Source organism: Diachasma alloeum, unplaced genomic scaffold, assembly GCF_001412515.2.
Source record: "Diachasma alloeum isolate Michigan unplaced genomic scaffold, Dall2.0 Dall_scaffold_00176, whole genome shotgun sequence".
NCBI lineage: Eukaryota > Metazoa > Arthropoda > Insecta > Hymenoptera > Braconidae > Diachasma > Diachasma alloeum.
This window is the reverse complement of record NW_021680342.1, coordinates 3,185,685-3,205,312: the sequence shown is the minus strand read 5'-3', so window position 1 is coordinate 3,205,312 and position 19,628 is coordinate 3,185,685. Positions and strand designations below refer to the sequence as shown.

The window sequence follows — 19,628 nt, the reverse complement described above, 5'->3', positions numbered from 1 at the left end:
CGAGATATTCATTGAAAACCGGCCGATATTTTTTACCGCTTCGCTACTGAATTTAGATATTAATCCAGAAGTGTCTATTTTATGATAATGAACAAGTTATTTGAAATTGTTACACATTCATGTATTTATTTAAAGCAATTACATACATAACAGATATAAATAAACGTGCAAATCTAATAGCGTATCATTGGTACATATTTCAATGATAAATTCCTTTCATTTTCATTCGTTAAAATCGATGCTTACAAGAATACTTAAGTGAACACAATAACAAGATTACGCAATCCACGCTCAATGTTTTTTCATATCGTCACTATTCAATGCACTTCCCATTATTCTTTCGACACGTGTTGAATTCGCCCAGATTATCCGAATGAAGTGGGTTTCCTGATTTTTTCGCGAGCTCTAATGTGATTGGTTTCATCTGCTGAGCGGCCGTTTCATGCCCCTCCCCTACTATTTTTTTGATTAAAAAAATTCAGTTCAGCATATAAAATTTCAGTAGAAAATGGTTGTACCACTATTCTAAAAGTCCTTAGGAATTACGCTTCTTGTTTTTCTTCTGACTTCAATACATTCGAGTGATATAGGCTTGGAGTAAATTACCCACAGTGACTGCCAGTTAGCTGGCTTGTTAAATCGATTAACGAGATAAGATTTGACTCAATGTTACAACGATCGTGCCGTATCGTCGAATATTAAAATATAAAATTATAACGATAATTTTCTCCTCAATCGACAATGATGATGTTTCTTAGAGTTTGATTTTACCTTAATATTTTTTCCACTAGGATATCTATCTAGCTCTATCAGTACAGGTAAGTATTTGCCTTCAATTCAGTAGATTATTTTATGCATGCGCAGAGTTTATCAGACGTGCATATGGGTGAGCGAAAATTGTTTCCGGGGATATGGTGTACGTGTACACTTGCATTTCCATTTTATGATCAGGTTCACTATCAAAGGTGCTGAGTATGCGAGACGTGGGAGGACTCGTTAAATCGAAAAGATTCGTGATGCACTAATAACAATAAACGAAGAAAAAAACAGAATAATACTGCATGAGGGGATGAAGTAATCTCGTTTAATTTAAGGAAATCGAGTGAAGACGAATTTTTCAACAGATTCACGCATTATTCATCACTCGTTAACTGACATTGTGCGTTTATCTCTGATGTTACGCGATAATTTACGATTTTTAAACTGGAAAAGCTACTCAATTATCGGGGTACACGTAGGTAAAAATTTAATAGGAAAATCTAGCGCTTTCTGTAAGAAATTCTATCGAACTATTACGAAAATTATATGTTCCATGTGTTTTTCCACTGGGGTTTTTCCCAGTATTTTTATTTCTCTTTCCATCCATTAAAGAGAATAGTCCAATGAAATAAGTTTTATAGAAAAATCGAATTGTAAATCGAATTCGAGTTCGACGAATTCGATTTTTTCTCTAAAATATTTTTCATTCGACATTTCGATTAAAAAAAAACACGAATGAGCTGCCGAATCTGTTAAATTCCGAATTCAATTTTGATTTCAATTTCGGAATTCTCCAAAAACGAATCGAAAGTTCAATAGAAATCCAACAGAACTTGTTTCGTTTTTCTACGAAATTTTTTCGTACGTGTCGTGTACTACATTGTGTGAACCATGTTCCCATTATAGTATAACTCACACATTTGTAATTGTTATGTGGTGCACAGTTTATTCACTACCCCTCGACATCGTCCAGTTATACTTCTTATATACTATGACAATTCATACATTTCATATATACTTATGAAAAACATTTCAACTCTTAGCTTCATCAACGTCGTTGCTCACCAATATAACGCTCTATAAATATGAAGGACTCTAGTCAATGCGAATTTCAATAAAATATGATGACAATCGTGGAACATCGTTATATGGAAAAAACGAACAAAAAAACAAAACAATTAACAATATTTAGTCATTATTTGTAGTTGTTGCCATTTGCGCCCGAATTCTCATTATGCGAGCTTCGTTTCAAGAGGTAACGAATACGCTAAGAATATTTTATGCTGAGAAGCTGTAAAAAACATACTGACGCTGCGCGAATGTGGATTTCTATGCAATAAAACGAAAATCAATGCAAGTTTGATATCTGCCTTGGGCGCCTCCCGAAATTGTACACATGTTTGATGAATTTCGTAATAATTTGGTCAACTTAATTGTTAATATTTGGTGGTTAGCGAAATGGGAAGCGAGTCCAATGTCTCGGATCATCAAAATCATGTCGATTACGAATCATGGTGGGAATATTTGTCAATAGATCTGTTCATATGTATGCATATTTATGTATTTACTTGTTTATTCGCGCAGAAGCGTACCCAATCGAAGCTTATGGTTTGAATTACCAGAATCCACCAGCACTGCGACCACCTGGGGGATTGTTCACACGAATGCATGCTCGTCTAGCGTCATCAACATCCTCTGAAAGATAAATGTTTCGAATAATTTAACGAATTCGATAGGAAATTCTGTTGAATTTCGGTTGAATTTCGATTGAAAATTCTATTAGGTTTGGCCAATTCTATTGAAGAATTCCACAGCTACACTGGATATTTGCCATTAAAAAAACGCATTTTTTAATGGAAAATGTCCAATGAAAACTTTTTTTTAAATCAGTAGAGTTTCATCTTTATATACGAATTCTATTATTGACACATTTTCTACAGGAATTCCTTGACATGAATTTCCCAAGTTCTTTTCACTCATTTTTATTCTCTTTTATTAAGAAAAAAATTAAACAAAACAAATTTGAGCCGAGAAATTTCGGTAGAAAATATCTTAATAAAATGAATTGTATAGAAAAATCAAATTCTATTGATTTCATCTTGTTCATTCGGCTGATGTTTTTTTCTTGAAGTTTGTAATGAGAAACAAAAAAAATAGCGAAAGCCTAATCAAACCCTCGATAGAATGTCGATATAATTCTCATCGAATCCCAATTGGAATTCTACAAATTTGATTCCTGCAGGGAAATGTAAAAAATCTTTACCGCTAATGGAAAATGTTGAGTCCTGGAGGTTGCGTTGACCCTCCTGGCGAGGTCCCTTTGCAGAAGGTGTAACAACAGCGGATTCCGGTAGAGTTGGAGCACAAGAAATCTCTGAAATCGATTTGGGTTTGGTCGGGCGCACCTCATGCGTCCCATTAGTTTGATTAGTCTGAATTCTCGCAGCAGCTGCGGTCTTTGCAGCCTCTCGTGCCTTTGCAATCACAGCGTCTTCATCTGCGTATTTTTTGGCATCAGCTGCACTCCTCGCGACTCCTCTGGGTCTCTACGTCACCATTAAAATAATCAATAGGAAATAACGACTGTGAGAGCCGATGCAGAAATAGAATAGAAGGAAAATCAATGTACCTTCTCCCTCTCTTCAATCAAGTCGTAGACGTACGAGGGATAGGCTGGAGTTTCGATAAATCTACCATATCCGTGTACTGCCTTTACCTCGCACTCGTCAACGCAAACTCTACCGTTGACGATTACATACTCGGGAACTCCGTGAACCTCCATTCCCTGGAAGAAATTGAAAAATGTTCATACGAGAGAATAATCACTCGTGAAATCTGGCGCACAGACCGAACGGAAATTCCAGAAAATTCTTGGGAAAATATTCTCGAGTTTCTAAAATCCTCGAGAGAAATCTGTGAAATTTTGTGGAATCCTAGAAATCTTATGAAATTTTTATGAAGTCTCAGAGGCTTCTTGAAAAACTTATGAATTCAGTGAAATCTTCCGCAATTTCGTTTCGAATTCATCGGAATGTTTAAAGAGGTCAGAATGGCCAGAAAGTTGTTTTGACATTTTTCGGAAATTATATTATTATATTATTTTTTAAACTTGTATTTTTATTCATCTAATATTAGTACGGGTAGACAGATTTCTGTTCGATCATCATTTTTGTTTTTGGTGAATTAATTTCAAAAGATGTTTTATTGAAGAGAGCTATTGTTTTTTAATAAAAAATGAATTTGCTTTTAATGAACGTCCGATAGTGTCCGTGAAATATTCTCATCGCCTATTCTCGTTGGCAAGTATTTCGAATTCTGGGAACTCTCCCCGAAATGTTTAAAGTCACTAACGATTTTTGGGAATTGTCCGCATTTTTCTAAAGCTCTGAAAAGCTCCAGGTTCTTTTGAAATTCACTAATTTTGAAGTTCGCTGTATTTTTCACGGAGTCGTGTCACCCCTCGCAAAAGCGTAACGATGAATCGGTAGTTACCTCGAAAATATTGAAGTCAACGGCTTGAGCATGAGTCTCGGCGGAAATAATTCGCTTCCTGTTAGGATCCCAAATAGCAATATCGGCGTCGGAACCGACTGCGATGACACCCTTTCTTGGATACAAATTGAAAATTTTGGCAGCATTAGTGCTGGTCACCGCCACGAAACGCATGGGATCCATAATTCCAGCGTGAACCCCCTTCTCCCAGACTACGGACATTCTGTCCTCAACTCCGTTTACACCATTGGGGATTTTGGAGAAGTCATCCTTGCCGAGGGCCTTTTGGTCGGCGTTGAAAGTGCAATTGTCACTTCCGGTGCATTGGAGTCCGTCCCTACAGAGTGTGAAAAGGGAATCAGTGCTGATGACTCTGATAGCCCCCTGATGATACCCCGATGTCGTCATTGACGAATCAGTTAATTAGTGGAATATTCAATGGAAGTTCCATTTTAATTACATTAATTATGGACGTTTGTCAATTTGATTCAATGTCCAATTTTCACAATAAAATTGAAAATACTCCGAAGTGATAAAAGTGATTCATTATCTAATTGAATTCAGTAATACGCTATTAAAATTTTTTGACTGAAATTTCCGATACACTTTTCGCAAATTTTTATCACAATTTATTGTTCCCCTGAAATTTTAAGGCATTTCATCATGGAAAATTCAGAATTTCATGGAAAAATCGATGAGAACTGTAAATTTAAGTTCAATTACTCCTTGAAAATTAGCAGAAATTAGGAAAATTTTGGTAAATATGTTCTTGATTTTTCAGTCAACTGAAAATTCATTGTAATGCGGCCCTGAATATTTCTAATTTCATTGAAAATTCAGATAGGTCGAGGAATTTTCATCTCAATGGCGTTCAAAAATTCGGAATTTCCCCGGATTTTGAGTGAAATCCGAAATTTCATGATTTTTCCCCTTTAAACCGCATTCTAATTAATTGTAATTTTCTTGGATATTACAGGATTGTCCCTGAAATTTCATTTTCTTCAACAAAGCAGACCATTGAAAATTCACATGTAGCTCTCACCTAAATCTCAAAAACTTTCTAACATTGTACATATACAGTAGATTTCCACAAAATCCATGTTATTCAATTTTTTTCAGTTTTCCTTAGCAGTATTTCCCCTCTAATTGGCATTTGTCTGAATGAGAAAGGCAGTACAAGTGTTTTAATCCGACCGAAACCCATAAGGCCTCAAGTGCACGCGCAAAAACGGAAAAACACTTTCAAACCTCCATATCAAGAGATTTGAAATTTCGAAAGAGACTTATTAACAAATAAATCCCCGAGCAAGTTTTCCATCTACGTATCAACGATTGCCACCAACTCTCCAATGACTTTCTCAGGCTTTCAATTTAATTTCTACTTACTCGGCGAGCTTTTCAATCAAGTATGCGGGTGTCGTGGGATCCGGCCTGAGTGGCGGATCCATTATATAGCAACGACCCTTGTCCATATCTTTTCCATATTGCTCACTACCATCAATGCCAATACTGGCAGCAATGGGCTCCCCATACACAACACCACCGTCGGCGCGTTTTCCGGATATCACGTCCGCAGCTGATTTGCTCATCACTCCTGACACGTACAGCGGACAGTTGACCTAAACGCGTCCGATTATTTTCTTTCATGTACCCACGTATTATCTCGAATTTATAAATAGTAAATTTATGTTTATCTGCCATAACCGATGCGGTGACATGCTCAATTACATAAAGTGCACGTAAGAAAAATTTCATGAAAAAAAAATTTTCGTAAAAAATTCTGTGTTTTTCAATAGATATTTTCTCTATGTACCTCATTATGATGGATTTTTTTCTATAAAAATTCTTGGGCATAAAATTTCCAATTTTCTGCCTTATATTTTATTGAGGTACAAATAAAAATACAGCGGAAAAAATTTCTGCAGAGTAATCAACATCTATTGATTTTTTTCTATCAAATATCTCTTAAAAAATGAAACGGTAAAGCTGCATAATCTTCGATAGAATTAGAGCAAAAAATAAATATAAAAATTTAATAGAATTTCAACAGAACTTTAATAAACTTCTTATAAGTGTCACTAGAAAATCAATAAACTTCCTTTAAAAAGCCCTAGAACTCCATAAGAATGCTATTCCAGTTCTATTAAAAAATCCTATTTGTCTTTCCGTAAATTTTATTCTAAATTATGCAACTTTCTTTTTGTCAAGAATTTCTATAAAAAAATCAAAACCTACTGACGTTTGTCTAAAAATTCATAATCTCCAATAGAATTAACACAGAAAAACAATAAGTTTTTCTACCAAATTATTTCAAACGTGTGAAAAATGTTCACCAACAAAAAGGAAAACTGAATAAAAATGAATAACAACTCATGCACTTGCGACAATCAAATGTGCGAAACACCCAACGTACATTTAATCGATCACCAACAGTCAATTAAATATTTACTCGATTCAGCCTCATGTACCCCTCCCCACGACTCCCCATAAGGAGAAGAGATAACCCGCGACAAATAAAAAAGAAAGGAGAGAAAAACCTCTGCAAGACTGAAGAGAAATCTCAAAATAAGGAATGACAAGCATTGACTAGGCCTCCTATGACCTATAAAAACGAAAACTGGTTTTGCTCGCGAATGTCTGCAAAAAAAAACAAGGGGCAACCTTCCTCTTCCATCGCCAGAGTACGAGTTTCTTCAATAGCATTGGATAAGAGCAATTAATCCATGTTGATTAATGCTCACCCTGTGAAGCTACACCATCGTCTTCTTTCCTCAACTTCTCTTATTCCCCGATTGTTTCCTCATCTCTATTCATGATACAGATCGTGAAAACTCACATAGCCAATTTCACCATAAGATCACGCGGTGTATCCTGGTCAGGCCTGAGAGGAGGACTGAGTATGTGTCCAGCAGCGTGTCTCCAGCACGAGTGACTACAGTTGGTGCCGTCAGTGCCAAGTGCGGCTGCTAGTGTTTCGCCCCACACAACAACCCCCCGTTTCCGGGCAGACTCAACAGCTTCCGCTGCACTACGACTCATCACATGCACTACGTATAGCGGGCAGCACACCTGTGCCATATATCACCTGGTTTTTTGTTCTTTCTCATGCATTCAACATAAGTACGAAAAAATTTCACAGGATAACTTGGCGAATTCGAAACCTAGACAATTCTGTCGGATTTTTATTGAAGACACGGAGAGAAATCCTCAGTAAAAATTACGAAACTCAGTTCGCTCACCGGTTACGGAATCGACTCAGAAAATTTAAGTGACGGCATCGTAATTTTTCACAGGGGATTCGGATAAAAATAACAGAACGCTCTGGAAAAATCACGGGACAGTTCCGTAAAATTTCCTACAACCACATTTCGCTCCGGAATTACGGAAAAGATACGTAATTTTTATCTAATATTTCTCTCCGTGGAGTTGCGCGTTTTTTTCTTTAACAAATGTCCCATAGAAACTATTTGATAGACGAATGTCCTAAACTTAATAAAATTTCCAACAGAAGTTCAACAGAAATCCAATTCTTTTTAAAGATTGAAAAGACGTATGAGACGTAATATGAAATGAAAAAAATTCAAGTGCTCGGGATTTGACATCCCCATTCTCCACGTCATTCGGGATTTTACTTTACTTGTTTTTCTATGAAATTTAGTTCGTGCGTTGAATTACAAATTAAAGAATAAACATTTAACGAAAGGAACTGAAATAAATTTTAACTAGTAACATGATCATTAGAAAAGCGGACATTATCGAAAAGAATGACGAATAGAGTGCAACATCGATACTTGTAAGCATTTTAATATATAAGTAACGTCTTTTGAAGAGAATGTCATGAGTTTTTCGAACGATACTGGGGACGCTCTGTCAAACAGTTCTTTTGATCAGATGCTGCAGAGTTTGTTTCATAAAATAAAAGAATGAAGTATTATTATGAAATGAAATAAAATTCATGAAATAAAAGAATGAAGAATGAAGTAGCATTAATCGCATAATTAATGTTAGATATGTATTTTTTATTTCGAGAAGTAATGAAAACCCAAGAAGTTGAGAAACGTCTGCATCAAGACGTCTCTGTTTTATCTTTCTCATTATGAGTCCTATTATTGGTTAAGGGGAATAGAATAAAATGAAAATTCGAATTCCCCGATATTTTCGTTGTTCAGAAATCAAATGATATTCTCTTCTTTATGCAACATTTATACATCCCAGCGAACTCTTACCTGATTCGCCAGCATACAAGCTCTATTCGTAGCCTCGGCCTCAACTTCCTCAGGACGCGACATCTCATGCCCCTCTGGACCAGTCACACCAGCCTCCAGGAGTTTTTTCGTGTTCTGTAACGCAATTAGTATGAGACGGAAATACGAACGAGAGAAATTCTGCAGTGGTGATGAGCTTTACCGCGGCTATGATGTCGCCGTTTTCGGCGTGAACCATCGCAACTGCTCCGAGGTTTTTGCACATCGAAAAAGCCTCGATCAACTCGGCGTCGTGGAGCATAAAGAGATCTTTGTACGCCATGAACATTTTGAAACTGTTGATTCCGTGGTCCTGGACAAGTGTCGCCATTTCTTCTTTTATCTGCGGTAGAAAACAGCGTATTGTTGACTGAATCTTCACGGAGAGGAAATTTTAGCTCAAACTTCAAGTGAAATCTCCAGGAGTTTTTCGTAATCAATTAATTCACATGGATTTTTCACGTATTTTCTATTTTTTCGTAAAATTTTGTGAAATTTGATGACTTTGATAAAACAATTCCGAGCTTAATTGAGTAGGGCAAGGGAAAGTGCAGAGAACTATGAGAATTCGGTCGACAATTATATTCAACTTTCAAATGAACGAAAATTCGATTTTCTTGAATTCTGAATATAAATAGGAAATTAAAAAACAGCTAAGTAACCATGATCCTTCGACCGCTTCAAACAATGGATACGCGTATCCAGCACAGCGATAAAAAACGCATTAATGCACTGGAACTTCACCTGCAGAAAATTCCCCCTCAAGTTGCCAGTAATTTCTCTTACAATATTTAACAGCAATTGTTTACACGGAATTTTTGTGTATTTTGTTACTGAAGAATCGGTTGGTTCTGTGAAATTCAATAGAAATTTCCACTTCAGTTTGATGTGGCGAAGCAAATGGCACAGAATTATGAGAAATAAGTCAAAAAATTACATTCATTCTTGCGATTAACTAAAATTCAATTTTCTCCGATTTTGAATACAAATGAGAAAGTTAAAGAACAACCAAGTAACCGTGATTCTTCAACCGTGTCAAACAATAGATACGCGTATCCGGCGCAGCAATAAAAGACGCATTATTACACTAGAGCTTCACTCGCAAAAAAAATCCCCACCAAGTTTCCAATAAAATCTCTTGAAATAGTGAACAGCAGTTGTCGACCAAAATTTTTTACGTACTTTGTCGCTAACAAATTAATTTGTTCTGTGACATTCAATAAAAAATTCAACCTCAATTTGATGTGGTAAAGACAATTGCAAAAAATAATGAAAATTTAATCGACAATTATTCAAAATGCAACTCAAAGTTCTGTTGATTTTGAAAAATTTCTCAATCTGAATGAAAAATTAAAGGACGCATGAGTAAACATGGTTCCTCGACCGTGATAATCAATAGATACGAGTATTGGATGGCCTTGGGGTCAGGAATAAGCCCGAAATTAAATTTTTATCCATCAGGTCGACGTGTCATTTCGGTTCTGCATCGGATCCCTCATAAGCGCAACTGATTGAAATTCCCTTTTGAAAATTCAAGATCACAATATCGATAATTCAGTAGCGAAGTGGTCAAACGGTTTAAGTCAATTTAGTCTTTAGTCGAGTTTTCCCAAAATATTTCCGAATTTAAGGAGATAGCGAAATTTTCATAATAACCTTTTTTGTAGAGCGAATTGAGCGCTACTAAAAAGGTTATGAGCGAAATTGTGCTATCTCCCTTAGATTTCAAAATATTCATTGAAAACTGGCGAAAATCGACTTGAACCGTTTGACCACTTCGCTACTGAATTGGTACATGTCTGTCACTTTTCAAAACACTCCCACCGGTAGTTAAGATTGTAGATTAGGTAATAGGGGGAATAATAACGAATATTTAAAAGGAGTGAATACCCTTGGGCTCCAACTGGTGATAGCAACGTGAAGCCCGTAGTCACAGCAGACTTTTTCATCAGCAGTTGCGCGATATCTCTCGTAAGCTTCGACGATTGTTTCCCCTTTATTCGGAATAACAAAATCCATGATCATGGTTGTGCCACCAGCAATAGCAGCCTTAGTTCCGCGATAAAAATCATCCACCGACTTGGCACCCATTAATTCTAATTCGAAATGGGTATGCGGGTCAATACCTCCCGGCATTATGTATTTTCCCCTAGCGTCTATTGTTCGTGTTCCGCCTGGAATAATCAGGTTCCGTCCAAGTTGCCTGGAAAATTCAACATTTCACTAGTGTTTTCAGGGTCTTCCGCAGCAGGAAGCGAAAATAATGCAGTTTCTTTGAACTTGGAAATGGGAATAATATCGTAAATTGTCTCACTTGATGACTCCATCCTCGATGTATACATCGGCATCGGTGATGCTGTCTTCGTTGACAACTTTTCCATTTTTTATCAGCAAACGATTCTGAGCACTCTGAAATTATGAGCCGGGAAGCCAGGAAATGGCTTTAATTAATCTTGAAACGAAATGCATTATTCAGTTTGCTAATCCTCATGTGTGCCCTGTTATTCGATCGATCTCGTGCACTGATTAAAAGATTCATTTATTGTTAATGAACTGAGTCATCTGAGTATCCGAAGATCCATTTGTTAATATTTAATGCAGACCCCATTTGCAGGGAGCAGCGACTTTGATAAACCGCTGTTTTATACAATTAACTGAGTTTCATGGCAACGACTCATGATTAAAGTAATTTATTATCTATTAAAAGATATTTAGTTGTTCATATTCAACTCCACGGAGAGAAATATTCAGTAAAAATTACGGAACTTCAATTCACTCACCGATTACGGAATGGACTCAGAAAATTTAAGTGACGGTATCGTAATTTTTCACTGGAGATTCAGATAAAAATTACGGAACGCTCTGGAAAAATTCCGTGACAGTTCCGTAAAATTTCCTACAACCACATTTCGCTCTGGAATTCCGAAAAAGGTACGTAATTTTTATTGAATATTTCTCTCCGTGTCTAGGGTCGCGGTGAAAATATTACTAAAAATAATGGTAATGGCGATCTCCGAGACTGATATAGTGCACATCACCTGTGTTAATTCAATGAAATCGTGATTTAATTCTCTATCGGTTGCCATATGTATAAATAGAAACGAATGTGAGGGTAATTTGTGCCGAAACTGTAGAATTTACCCGGCATTGCATCAAAAATTAGTGACTCCAGAGAACGTGAATGATTGCGCAAAATTTTTCTGCAAAGGAGATTATTTTTTACCGAACGCGCTTGGTAAAATCGAATCACTTCAATCCCTGTGACTTTTCGATGGGCGTAAGAAAAAATATCTTACCGGTGTGGGAAATTTTACTGTATTTGAGCATAATTTTTTCATCCATAGATGTGTTTTCTTACCGAATCGTAAAATATCCTCCACGATCACCTTCGTACAGTAAAATTCGCCACGATTTTCTCGATAATTTTTACCGAATTTTTCTCTCCGTGGAAAAATTCTGCAGTTGTGTCTCCAACATTGAAATTCTCTCATGTTCACTTCTGTTTTCCCTCTGGCTCGTTCCTCCCCCATTACTCTATTCATTAAACTTACATCCCGTTCCACTTTAGCCATGACATGACAAACACTGAGAATAACTCCACGGACTTGTGAATCGCTTACCCCTCCACTCATATTTACGATCATTCGCTTTCAATTCGGGGCGCATCGGCAATGATAAAGTGTTTTGTACCGAGGATGCAGTGTCAAAAGAAAAAAACACGTGAATCGTGTTTTTACGCTGTATTGACAATAAAGATAACGACGACATTCGAGTGGAATAATTCAATCATCAAGTAATCTCGCATGCAGTGCGTTTTTGAAGCTTCACCACGGTTTCCCCATTTTCCCAGCTACCTATTTATATTATGATGATTCAACGACCTGCTGTACTACTTCCTTTTTAACGACGTGAGAGTGATATCTTCGCAGTATTTCCAACATTTTTCTCCTAACCCAGAGGGAAAATTGACGCATCTTCGCTCACCAGAGGCGGCAATTGGTTCATTAGATTGTTTCGCATGGAAGTCTTTCATTCCTGAATGTGAGAATTGACTGGAAAATATTAAACGCATTGTTCTCATTTCGATGAAGAGTGAGAAATTGAAGAGCTATCGGCGATTGAGAATGTCTGTATTATGACGCGATTCAGCGAATCAAGTTTCTTCATTCGACTGTGACTTCTTCATTCTTCAGTTTTTTAAAATAAGAAAATACGCGGAGAGAAAAATGTCATTTTTAGCACAACTTCACGGGTTTTGCTCCCGAAAGACGGTAGTTCTATGCGAAACAGAGAGCAGTAGTTTTTCGATTCGAATATTTAAAAATGACAGATGAGAAATTAATTATTGAATTAAATTATAATGAAGATGTGATAAAATTCTTGTAACTTAGGGACGAAATATTTCTCCGTAAACTTCTCTCCAAGAGAGTTATTTTCATCCTGAAAAGGCCGTCTCGTGTGAATGATCCGCCTTTTGAGCCGAATATTCCGTTGCACGCACGGAAAACTCTAATACAAAAACCTAGCGACTTCGCTAGACAATTCTATTCAACTTCTATTGAACTTTCTATTAGTCTTTTGCCGATAATATTGAAATGATCAATTCAATAAGATTTGGAAAGTTTTTTTCCCTCTATTTTTCTCTTCTTTTCATCAAGAAAATAAAGAAAATCAGAAAATTTGAGCGGAGGAAATTCTATAGAAAATATCTCAATAGAATATGTTGTGTAGAAAAATCGAATTCTATTCTTTTTCTATAGAACATCGAATTCGCCAAAAATTAATAGAAAGTTCAATAGAAATCCAATAGAATTATCTAGTGAATTCCCTCGGTTTTTCAATGAAATTTTTTCATACGTGTGCTATTGAAAATAGAACGATTATTCATATTTGAGACTTTCAAATTCAAATGAAACAATTCCTTCACGGAGAGAAATATCCAATAAAAATTACGTATCTTTTCCGTAATTCCGGAGCGAAAAGTGGTTGTAGGAAATTTTACAGAACTATCACGGAATTCTTCCAGAGCGTTCCGTAATTTTTACTGAATATTTCTCTCCGCGTTCTTTTGTAATTTATAACTTGCGATTTTTTACGGTTCAAACAAGACTTGTTCGATAACTTGTCATTTTTCTCTCATTTTTCATTCAACTATCGGATTTTATCATTTTACCCAATAAAAAATTCCCTGCAGCAGCCCAACCACTGGCAATTCATAATCTATTCACGATAACATGCGTAACAAGTGCCGTATGCCGCGAGCTATTTTGTTTCTGGCTCAAGTTCAATGAATTTAACCCAAGAAGAGTTGTGTTATGTAAAGATGAGAAAGCCACACGGTGTGAAAGACGTCTGGGTGCAGCATTTTTACGCATCCAGAGTCTAATTATACCGCGGCTGTATCCAGCAGGAACTTCTTTCCGCAACGACACAACGAAAATCCATCAACAATGAAAGAGCGTGATTTGCGATTTTTATTTAAATAGCGCATCGTCTCGGCTTATGAATTCCCACGTCTCGCTTACACCAAGTGAACTTCTAACCGGCGCGACATAGTGTCGACGAACTATCGATTCGCGTTGGCTGGTTTATTCCAGGAGGCTTCGGCGAGGCCTCTCTGCAATCATTAAAATCGGAGCAGGAGGACTCCACAACGGATCGCATGTGGAAACAATGAGTTCTGCTTCTTTTCACGTGGGACACAATTCAATTGTTCTATTCGGGGACCATGTAGTCTGATGGAACAGCCTGCTGATTAATCTTTCGGTACCCTTTTCACTAATTAAGGGGATAATGAATTGAATTTGGAGATGCTGAAACCGAATTGGAGTTAATTTCTGGGCCCGTTCGGTTTGATAACGGCTTAATTGAAGGTATCCAAGTACTTTTTACGGCTTTTCACAATTTCACTTTCAATTATTTATTTGTTTATTTAAGCCTGTAGATGGACGCAAGGGCAGGAGGCCAATTACAAAGTCGATTAAGTCAAGATGACATGGATATGTAATAATTTTCTTCGGTTCCATTGAATGTAATATATTCACAAGGGGGCGGAGCATATAATTAAATATGTAGTAATGATAGACCAGTAATTGAATTGCGTGAGAATTTTTTTTCAAAATTCATGGGAGGAAGAGTTCGTGGAGAAGTACTGTCCAAATTTACCGAAAAATAGTAGTTGTATGACGTAAAAGAAGAAAAGTTTTGGCAAAAATTCCACAACAGCACTGTAATTTTCATGAGAATTATTGCATTGTTTACTAGAATTTACTAGAATTATTGGAGTTTAAGGAGAATTTTGAGAAAAATTAGTTATCGTGTGGATAATGCGCGTAATTCAAATTATATTATGCGGTTCCATTGAATGTAATATATTCACAAGGGGGCGGAGCATATAATTAAATATGTAGTTATGATAGACCTGTAATTGAATTGCGTGAGAAATTTTTTTCAAAATTCATGGGAGGAAAATTTCGTGAAGTACTGTCCAAATTTACCGAAAAATAGTAGTTGTATGACGTAAAAAAAGAAAAGTTTTGGCGAAAATTCCACAGCAGCACTGTAATTTTCATGAGAATTATTGCATTGTTTACTAGAATTTACTAGAATTATTGGAATTTACGGATGATTTTGAGAGAGATTAGTTATCGTGTGGGTAATGCGCATAATTCAAATTATATTATGCGAAGAGTGACGTCTTTTAAACATTCTCTTCCCATAAATAAATGATCGAAGTTGTTTGAAACTTTCAAAAGCGTTATTTTTCTGGCATGAGATCGATTTCTGGTGAAATTCTCAACATGTACAAAATCGTGACACTTAAAAAGAACGATTTACGATGTGAAATTTATTGTTGATGAATTATTCATGAATGAAGAGCTTGTAATCTTCAAAAATTCAATTTACCAAATATTTTATGAATTGACCTCAAAAAGTAGATTTTTTGATTCTTCTCAAAATGTTTCCAAACCGTTCACGGTGAAGTTTAAGTAACAGAATTGTTGCAAAATTTCCAAACCCTTGCCTCCACAATTTTTCATCCCATTCATGAAAACCTGAGAAAAAATTGAATCCGCCTGCGGACACAAGACGAAGTATATATTTCCTCCAGTAATCATCTGTATCTACGAGACTCGAGTGTCTTGAAGTGGATACTTAGTGCTGCGTATAACGAGAACACCTCCGGAGAATCACTTTAGAGACGTATTACGAGATTCATAGCACGCGTGCAACTAATAACCCCTCGGCATTTTCTCGAGAAAACGGCTAAAATACTTGATTTTTAATTCAAGAAAGCATATCTCCACACAGAAAACCATTTTATGATAATATCCTGATAAAATACGAAAAGAGAAAAGCTTTAAACCTCTCCCCCCCCCCGGCACTCGCTCTGCGTGTAAGTCTCCTATTAAATTATACAGTAGCTGTGCTACATTATCACCCTCCTCAATGATCGAAAGACAGCATCAGCACGCGCCTATCGATTACTGCGCGGTTTAATTCAATTCCATATAAAAACTCTGCTCCACAATTTTTCATCCCATTCACGAAAACCTGAGAAAAAATTAAATCCGCCTCCTGTCGCAAGACACTTTCCATTTCATGGAAAATATTATACTAAGTCTCTTCAGAGTGGCACTGAATTGGATTTAGACAAAAAATGGTTATCAAATTTCAAGTTTTAAGTAGAATTCACAGAAATTCATGAATTTCCAGTGAGAGTGAGATAGAACTTTCACAACTTGATTGAATTTTCAGTGGAACATGAATATTTAAAAATAAAATGACATGAATTTTCAATTTTTCCCTGCATTTTCCTGATTTTTCTAAATTTTTACAGAATAATTAAACTGAAAAATCAAGTATTTTATTGATTTCCAGATCATTTGAAATTTCAGTGGCACTTGAACACGATAAAAATTTCCACGGAATTTGGCACGGAAAATTCAGACAAAAATTTTGAACAGTGTATATCGACACCGAAGACAATTTAACGAGAATATCCCAATAAAATACAAAAAGAGAAAAGCTTTAAAATCTCATGAGAGTGACACTGAATCGGATTTAGGCAAAAAATGGTTATGAAATTTTAAGTTTTAAGTAGAATTCACAGAAATTCAGAGTTTTTAGTGGGAGTGAAATGGAACTTTCACAACTTGATTGAATTTTCAGTGGAACATGAGCATTCGGAAACAAAATGACATGAATTTCCAATAAAAACTCTGCCCCCACAATTTCCATTCCATTCACGAAAACCCGAGAAAAAATTAAATCCGCCTCCGGCCACAAGACACTGTTATATATTTTTTGAAATTCCATGTAAAATATTATACAAAATCTCATGAGAGTGATACTGAATCAAATTTAGACAAAAAATGGTTATGAAATTTCAAGTTTTAAGTAGAATCCACAGAAATTCATGAGTTTCCAGTGGGAGTGAGCTGGAACTTTCACAACTTGATTGAATTTTCAGTGGAACATGAGCATTCAGAAACAAAATGACATGAATTTTCTGGTTTTTTCAATAAAAACTCTGCCCCCACAATTTCCATCCCATTCACGAAAACCCGAGAAAAAATTAAATCCGCCTCCAGCCACAAGTCAAACTATATGTTCTCCAATAATCATCTGTATCTTCGAGACTCGAGTGTCTTGAAGTGGATACTTAGCACCTCAGAGAGGTATTACGAGACTCATAGCACGCGTGCAACCAATGACCCCTCGAAATTTTTTATCTTATCCGCCTATGTTGGCACCGAAATCTAGGTAAATGCAGCATTGATATTCCCAAATAACGTGATGGTATAGGTGGGTTACGCAACAGTCTCAATGTCCAATGGATTAACGCGTATGTAACAAGCGTGGGTAGGGTCCACTCAGCGTGAACAGTAATCGAAGTAATTCACGTCTAATTATTCAAAACCTTAATGACTACGGTGCCCAATACAATTACATAATAAAATAGCCATCACACGTAATAAAATATCCATTCGCCTCTAGTACATTTTCTGTTTGTTAGCCGTAAACCTGTAAAATTATCATGCAACAAGTAGATTACCCTATTCTAATGCGAGTAATTCAAAGAATAAATAACAGGTGATCAATGGTAAATTGAACGGACAAGAGCGACTCTGTCCAGTTTAACAGGTGGAAGGATGTGCGATAGCGATTGAACAGGTGCGTGAATATTCAGCCGCTTCAATGCTGAAGTAAAAATAAATGTAATTTTGAGAACAATTGGATTAAATACTTCACCTGCAAGTGAATCGGCACTTTTTTCACTGGAGTACTCATTGTTTAGCACTGGATATCTGTTGTTTACTCCAGAAAGAGAAGAGCCAAGCGCTAATTACCGGGGACCACTGATATGAGCCACTGAATATTTTTATTTCACCGAGCAAAGAATGAATGAAAACCGGTATTATTTACTGGAATCCTTGTATTCCGGGGGACAGGCGGATATATTGAACGGAATTGCGATGAGCACTGCCCAAGACGCTGATGCCGTGTACACAGAACTCGCGAAAAGCGTGAGCTTGCGCGGCACCCAGCCAAAGCCCAACAATCGACTGATTTCGTGTGTGCGTTGCGCACTGCGCGGTGTTACAGTAGCGGCGAGCTATCGCCCCACCCGGTCGTCCCCGTGCTCTTGTCCCTAGTCGTTCTAGCGAGAACAGATGCTACCACTGGGCACATCTCAGCTCTCTCCCCTCATATGTAAACATACACTTTTTCCTTCAATTTTATTTTACGGAATTTTTATTTTCGGGATTGTCCGGTGTCAATGACACTCGCTGTTGTTGTTTCTCATTTTTCACTACATATTCGAATTTCTCTTGTCCTGTCGGGGGTCTTACGCCGGATTTGGTGTACGTTACAGGGGGATTGTTGCAAAGGGCATGGATTACGTGGTATAGCTTGCGCGTTGACATCCTGCTTCACGGACGAAAAAATTTAATAGAGAAACCTATCGAATTCGTTGGAAAATTCTATTGAATTTGCATTGAACTGTTCTATTTGTTTTTGGCCGATTCTGTTGAAATGTTCAATAGAAAATATTCAGTGGACAAGTCAATAGAAGTCAATTTTTTTATATAACTCATTCTATTGAGATATTTTCTGGAGAATTTCGTCGGCTCCAATTTTCTAAGTTTTTTCGTTTGATTTTATTGATGAGAAGACAAGAAAAATAGAATGACAAAAACTTAGAAAATTTGAGTCGAGCAGATTCTATAGAAAATATATGAAAAGAATAAGTTATATAGAAATATCGAATTCTGTTAACTTTTTCTATTGAATTTTTTGTACTGAACATGTCAATGGAATCAGCCAAAAACTAATAGAAAGTTTAATAGAAATTCAATAGAATTTTCTAACGAATTCGATAGGTTTTTCTATTAAATTTTTTCGTGCGTGTTCTCACGGAGAGAAATATTCAGTAAAAATTACGTATCTTTTCCGTAATTCCGAAGCGAAATGTGGTTGTAGGCAATTTTACGGAACTGTAACGGAATTTTTCCAGAGCATTCCGTAATTTTTATCTGAATCTCCTGTGAAAAATTACGATACCGTCACTTAAATTTTGTGAGTCCATTCTGTAATTGGTCAGCGAATCTGTAGAATAAAATCAATGGAATTGGATTTTTCTGAAAAACTTATTCTTTTGAGATGTTTTCTGTAGAAATTCCGCTGCTCCAAGAAAAGAGAGATAAAAAAAAGAGAGAGAAAAAAATTCATAGAAGATCCTAGCCAATTCGCTAGAAAATTCTATCGGATTTCTATTAATCCGAGAACGTTCTATTAATTTTTCGCCGATTCTATTGAAAAATTCCGCAGCCTATCTCCGCTTCTTTCCACCCAAAAATTCTATAGAAAACATTCAATCAAAAATCCCCAATTTTTTTCTCAATAAAATTGGCAAAAAACAAATTGACTCCTCAACAGAATTTCCCATCAATTTTTTTCCCACTCGCTATTTCCGGTATTGTTTATGTTTGTAAACACGGTACAATTATCATTCACTAAATAATTTCCGTTTGATCTCATCAATTCCAGAGTCAAAGTAACTCACCCACTAATCACCTGAAGAGGCTCACGTTCTCTTCATCAACCAAACAAATCTCGGCGACATTA

At 36.4% G+C, this 19,628-nt stretch overlaps 1 protein-coding gene across 2 annotated transcripts; it reads right to left on the bottom strand.

Moving 5' to 3' along the window:
• Positions 1-99: 99 nt before the first annotated feature.
• On the bottom strand, positions 100-18,057 carry LOC107035470 (dihydropyrimidinase). Of its 2 annotated transcripts, none has more exons than XM_015252882.1 (10): positions 17,751-18,057; positions 10,810-10,904; positions 10,386-10,698; positions 8,659-8,838; positions 8,478-8,591; positions 7,088-7,320; positions 4,252-4,588; positions 3,389-3,544; positions 3,023-3,305; positions 100-2,454 (listed from the first exon to the last, which is right to left on the bottom strand). In XM_015252882.1, the coding sequence occupies exons 1-10, from the start codon at positions 17,787-17,789 to the stop codon at positions 2,375-2,377; spliced, it is 1,830 nt and encodes a 609-aa protein (XP_015108368.1). In that variant the 5' UTR covers positions 17,790-18,057; the 3' UTR covers positions 100-2,374. The 2 variants fall into 2 exon arrangements, with proteins under 2 accessions (XP_015108368.1, XP_015108387.1); XM_015252901.1 differs by lacking the exon at positions 7,088-7,320 and adding an exon at positions 5,638-5,870.
• Between the last annotated feature and the right edge of the window lie 1,571 nt (positions 18,058-19,628).

Bases quoted from the DNA above. Each gene is read 5' to 3' on its own strand.
- LOC107035470 (XM_015252882.1), bottom strand. From the start codon at position 17,789: ATGAGTACTCCAGTGAAAAAAGTGCCGATTCACTTGCAG. The intron at 8,592-8,658 runs GTAAAGCTCATC...ATTGCGTTACAG, and splicing joins ACGGCGACATCATAGCCGCG to AACACGAAAAAACTCCTGGA. The intron at 3,306-3,388 runs GTACATTGATTT...ATGGTGACGTAG, and splicing joins TGATTGAAGAGAGGGAGAAG to AGACCCAGAGGAGTCGCGAG.